Source organism: Narcine bancroftii, chromosome 3 (genome assembly GCF_036971445.1).
Source record: "Narcine bancroftii isolate sNarBan1 chromosome 3, sNarBan1.hap1, whole genome shotgun sequence".
Lineage (NCBI taxonomy): Eukaryota > Metazoa > Chordata > Chondrichthyes > Torpediniformes > Narcinidae > Narcine > Narcine bancroftii.
Window position 1 is genome coordinate 187030860 of NC_091471.1, and position 5180 is coordinate 187036039.

General features: G+C 41.5%; 1 protein-coding gene across 1 annotated transcript in view; it reads right to left on the minus strand.

The window, feature by feature from the left end:
• Nucleotides 1-928: 928 nt before the first annotated feature.
• smim19 (small integral membrane protein 19) overlaps nt 929-5180 on the minus strand; it is a 7750-nt gene continuing 3498 nt past the window's right edge. Inside the window, exons 2-3 of the mRNA XM_069926130.1 lie at nt 3223-3347; nt 929-1686 (exon numbers count right to left, since the gene is read on the minus strand). Of these exons, the coding sequence (XP_069782231.1) occupies nt 1628-1686; nt 3223-3347 (184 nt within the window). The 3' untranslated portion in view covers nt 929-1627. The remainder of the gene's footprint in view (nt 1687-3222; nt 3348-5180) is intronic.

Below are 5180 nucleotides of genomic sequence, written 5' to 3' on the forward strand. Positions count from 1 at the left end.
TAGGGGTCATTTACTTATCCAGTACTTCCAAAGGGATTCCAAGGAGAGTGGACACAGATTGGTGAAAAGAAAATAAATATTTGTTGAATGCCTTACAAGCCCCTACAAGCCTGTGCCACTCCCTCCCCTTTCTTAATCGAGTGACTGCCTGATTCCCCGGATCCCTGTCAAAGGGTCCAGGCCCATAGAGTCCAGCTCCCTTTTGCTTTCTATGGGCGCTGCTCGATCTGCTGCATTTCTTCAGCCCCTGTGCACTGCAACAGATTTGATTCCAATATAACCATATAACTATATAACCATTTACAGCACGGAAACAGGCCATGTCGGCCCTTCAAGTCCGTACCGGTTCACTTGAACAACTCCACTAGCTCCTCCGCAAACTCCTGAGGAATCAGACACAACTTAATAAGCAATAACGATAAACCACACAATATAGATATTATGTGGAGGAAGACAACAACAGTACCCACTACCCTCGACTGATGAACAATGCTTGAAATATATTTTTTGAGAATAGATACAGCAGATTGCAGCTGTTCATTGCTTTCAGTGCACCCAAGATGCCTCATGAACGATGCAAAGTCACCATTCAGAGACACGTATCCAGCAAAACTATATCTAGTTGCTGAAAAATCAATTAACTATGGCTTCCTTAAATGCAAAAGGACTTCCTGCCCCAAGAGGCACAGGACAGAACACAGACCAGTTTAAAAACTGCCACCGTCAGCATATGGCAGTATTACAATGCTTTGCAGGTAGAGAAAGGAAAGCTTGATTTCTCATCCTTGCTCATTATCCAGTAGCCCCTGCTGAAAAGTCTACAAAATCGGAGTGAATTGATTCTTAATTGTGCTAGGTTTAATCAGAAAAAAAAAATCACCCCAAAGTCCTAAGACGTCCAACGAATTAAAAATGGAAAATGGAAAGATTCCAGCTTCAGAATATTTATTTTTGAAACTTCAATGAACGTTATTTCTTACATTCGGCAATAACCCAGCTTCAGGCGCAAGGACACATCACGAATTTGAAGGGGAAACCAAAATGTCTACATCAAGTAGGAGGAAGATGTCTTAAAGCAGAACAAAGCAGGACTTTACAATGGACCATTTACTTGTGATTAATCTCTACACATAGAAATGTAGGAAGGGCTCTTTAAACAGTTCATCTCAAAGCTGATCGAGTTTACTCTTGATCGAGAACAACCCAATTCGTCTCACATCATTCCTCAGTAATCTTGTAATACAAAATCCAAGATCTTTGGGACAGTAATGGTATCAAATTAAAGAAACAGCCACTCTGCACAAAAAGTATCAACACAAGTGCACCAGGGATCCAGATTCCTTTTTCCATATTTATCAGGAAAAAGTTTCCACAATTAACACAATAGCCAAATAAGATTTAAAAAAGCAGATGACTTGCAGTTACACAGGGGAATTTTTGTCCTTTAACGGGATGGAAAGTTCTCACCACGTCTCTTGCTTATTTGTCCAGTAAGAACGACATATTCAAAGTCCAATTCCCTGGATTTCTTCACTGATTTCAGATTTTCCAATAGTTTTCTTGTTTCTGAATTTGAGTTTCTACAGCTGTCCCACATAATTTATTCTCTTTCATTGGTGGTGCAATATCACTCGACTGTTAGCTGCACGCTCTCCAACTGCCCTTGCTGTTGCTCATATTTTCGTGCTAAAATTATGAAGAGAATATTAAATTAAGTAAAACTTAGAGGTTCACCAAAATTACAGGTCATTCTGGCCTATGAGCCAGTGCTGCCCAAATATACCCATGTGACCAATCAACCAACCAAGCCAGAATGTCTTTAGAAATGTACACGGTTTGACATGCCTAGGAAATCAGAATTATCATGTTTTTAAAGTTCAGTAAAATACAAAAAGCTTTCATTCAGATTTAATTTTACAAAGCAGATTAAATTGATGTTTATCAATCACAAGAGCATTTTTTGGAAAGATTTCAGTTGACCGATTTTAAAGCGAGAAAACAGTACTAACAGTTATCAATTTTCAGACTGATACTTGTATAATTTCAAGCAAATTATCAAAAGCTTGGTGAAAAGAAATGTAAGCAATGTCACAAGTACACATAGAGGTTTCTCTATCTGGAAAGGAACAGAAGAACACAAGAAAATAGGAGTTGGGATAGGACACTGAGCCACTTAAACCTGCCCCACCAATCAATATGATAAGTGCTCAGGGTTAGCACCAAGGGAGGGGCATCTGCAGTCAAGCGTCTCTAGCGTCACTATCCACACAATACAAGCAGTGTTTCTCTGCTACATTGGAGGGATGGCAGTGGCATTGCTGCCGTCCGGAGGTTCATGGAAGGCGGCATCACCCCCACCCCCCTTGCAGAGTGAGCTTTCGAGCGTCAAATTGTGCCCCCTCCGTTACATTAATGACCCCCCCCCCCCCCAGACTTGTTTTGGCACCGTCCCTGTAAGTCAGCAGTAGATCCCAACCTTTTACTTCTCACTCACATACCACTTTAAGTATTCCCTATGCCATAAGTGTTTTGTGATTAGTAAGTGATTGCTCAAGGTGATATGTGAGTAGGAAGGGAAGGTTGAGAATCACTGCTCTAGACCCAATTATTACTGAAATATTTTGCTTGAGAAAAATGGTCATCGGCCCATTTCCTTTGGAGTTCTGAAACTGTGCACATAACGAATCAATTTGGAATGATTAAAACAGTGGTTTTCAAACTCTTTCTTTCCACCCACATACCACCGTAAGCCATCCCTTATTAATCGCAGAACACTTATGGCATAGGGAATACTTAAGGTGGTATGTGACTGGAAAGTAAAAGGTTGGGAACCACTGCTGTAAGTGCTGATCCACTAAGCCTCATCTCTTCCTCTATGAAAGTTCTTCACAGCCCACACATCTCATTCCTTCCAAAAAAGTTATCTCCTTCCTCTTTAAGTACTCCCAATGACCTACCCATCACAACCAACTGGAGAATTGAAGTAGAGGAGTGCAATGATTCCCACCTCTGTGAGTGGTTTCTGCACACCTCTGATTTGTCACCATTGACCGATTAAATTTAGGCAAGGTCTGAAAACAAATAAGCATGGGTAGAAGCTGCCAGTTACACCAGCGATATCCACACCAATAGAAGGAAAAAAATTCCTCAGTTACCACATGGATATTTGAGATCTGCCACCTCACAACCAAACATTGTTACCCTCAAGCCTATTGGACTTACCAATCTGGTACATATCCAGTTGCTGGCGTAGGCGAACCTTCTGTATATTGTCAAAAAAGTTGGGCTCAGGAGTTAAATTACCAGAAGGAGGAACAGTGAATATTCTCATGATCTTCCTTTTATTCCTAAAAGAAACAATGGACAAACATTCACCACTCAATAAAGTAATAAATTAAACAAGGTTATCATCTGGGCAAAAAAACTGCAGCGCACAAACATTACAAGATAGATATCAGAAATAATAATTATTCTTCAGCACAAATTTCTTGCACTCAAGCTCACATGCCCATCCCTTATTTTGTAAGTGATGCCTGGTTCCAAATTACTCTGATAGGAAAGCATTCTCCCTGAATCCACTCAGTCTAGCTCTGTTTAAAAAAAAAATCAAGGTTTGTTGAGATATTTCAGCAAATGGTGAATCTCAGGGATTCTCTCTTAACCCCTCCTACTTCCCTGCAGATTGTCTATCATTCACGAGAGCCAATTAACAGTGGACGATTAACATGCTGTGTCACAGAACAGTAAGTGCAGTAAGAGCCCTTCAGCCCACAAAGTTGTGCTGACCTATACAAGATTATTCTAGCATCAATCTAACCCTCACACACATCCATGTGTGTTGAATATTCTTTTAAGTATCCCCATTGTACCAGCCTCCACCGCCATCCCCCAGCAATACAATATAGGCACCCACCACTGCACAAAAAAATTACCTCTCACATTTCCCCTAAACTTTCCTCCATTTATCTTAATCTTTTGATATTGGCCATTGCTATTCCGGAAAAAAAAAAGTGCTGGCTGTCTCTTCTATCTATGCTTCTCATAATTTTAAATACTTCTATTAAATCACTAATAGAAATGCATAATGGGGTCAGTAAACAAGAAATAGCCCACCCCAATGCAGTTCAAATCTTAGAGACATTAACCAGGCCTGTCTCAAGAAAACCTTGTCCAACTATCACCAGCATGTAATCTGCTTAATTAGAGATCCTATCACACTCGAACACTGATACACCAAGGTAAGGAATGCCTACCGTTCTTTCCCGAAACACATTTTGGCAAGTTGCGTCATCTGGCTGTGCTACTTCTACCTTCATACAGATAGTACATAAAAACAGAGGCTCCAGATCAGGACAGCTAGGTAGTCACAGGAGGCTGAAGAACAGTTGTAGGACTTTCTCGAGTCAGTGGATTGGTTGATGTTCAAGGACTCAGCTGAGGATCTGAATAATTACACCATGGCTGTCAGAGACTTTATCAAAACAGCTGTGGATGAGTGTGTCCCCACCAAATGGTTCAGGGTTTTCCCCAACCAGAAGCCCTGGATGAACAATGAAATCCAGAGCCTGCTGAGAGCCAGATCACAGGCATTCAAGTCCAGAGATCCAGATCAATACAGAAGGAGAGGTACGACCTGCATAAAGCCATCCACTAGGCAAAGTGGAGTTTCCAGACAAAAATGAGGGATACCGGACAACTGTGGGAGGACCCAAATGACACAACCTGCTACGAAGTCTGGTGTAGTAGGAGACAGCAAAGCTTCACTCCCTGATGAATTCAATGCCTTCTATACCTGATTCAACCACAAGAACAAGTAAGAACCACCACTGAGCACCCCCATGTCCCCTGATGATCCTCTCCTGTCAGTATCCAAGGATAACTTGTGGGCTGCCTTCAGGAGAGTGAATCTAAGGAAAGCATCCAGTCCAGACGGAGTATCCAACTGAACATTAAAATTCTGTGCTGATCAACCTACTAATGCATTCACGGGGATCTTCAATATCTCACTCCTGCAGGGCATGTTACCCTCCCATTTCAAATAGGCTTCAATCATACCAGTGTCCAAGTGTGGTAACCTGCCTAAATGACCATCAACCAGAGCACTCACATCAACAGTAATGAAGTGTTTTGAAAGGTTGTTGTTGAAGCTTATCAGCTCCTGTCTGAGCGGTGACATGGAT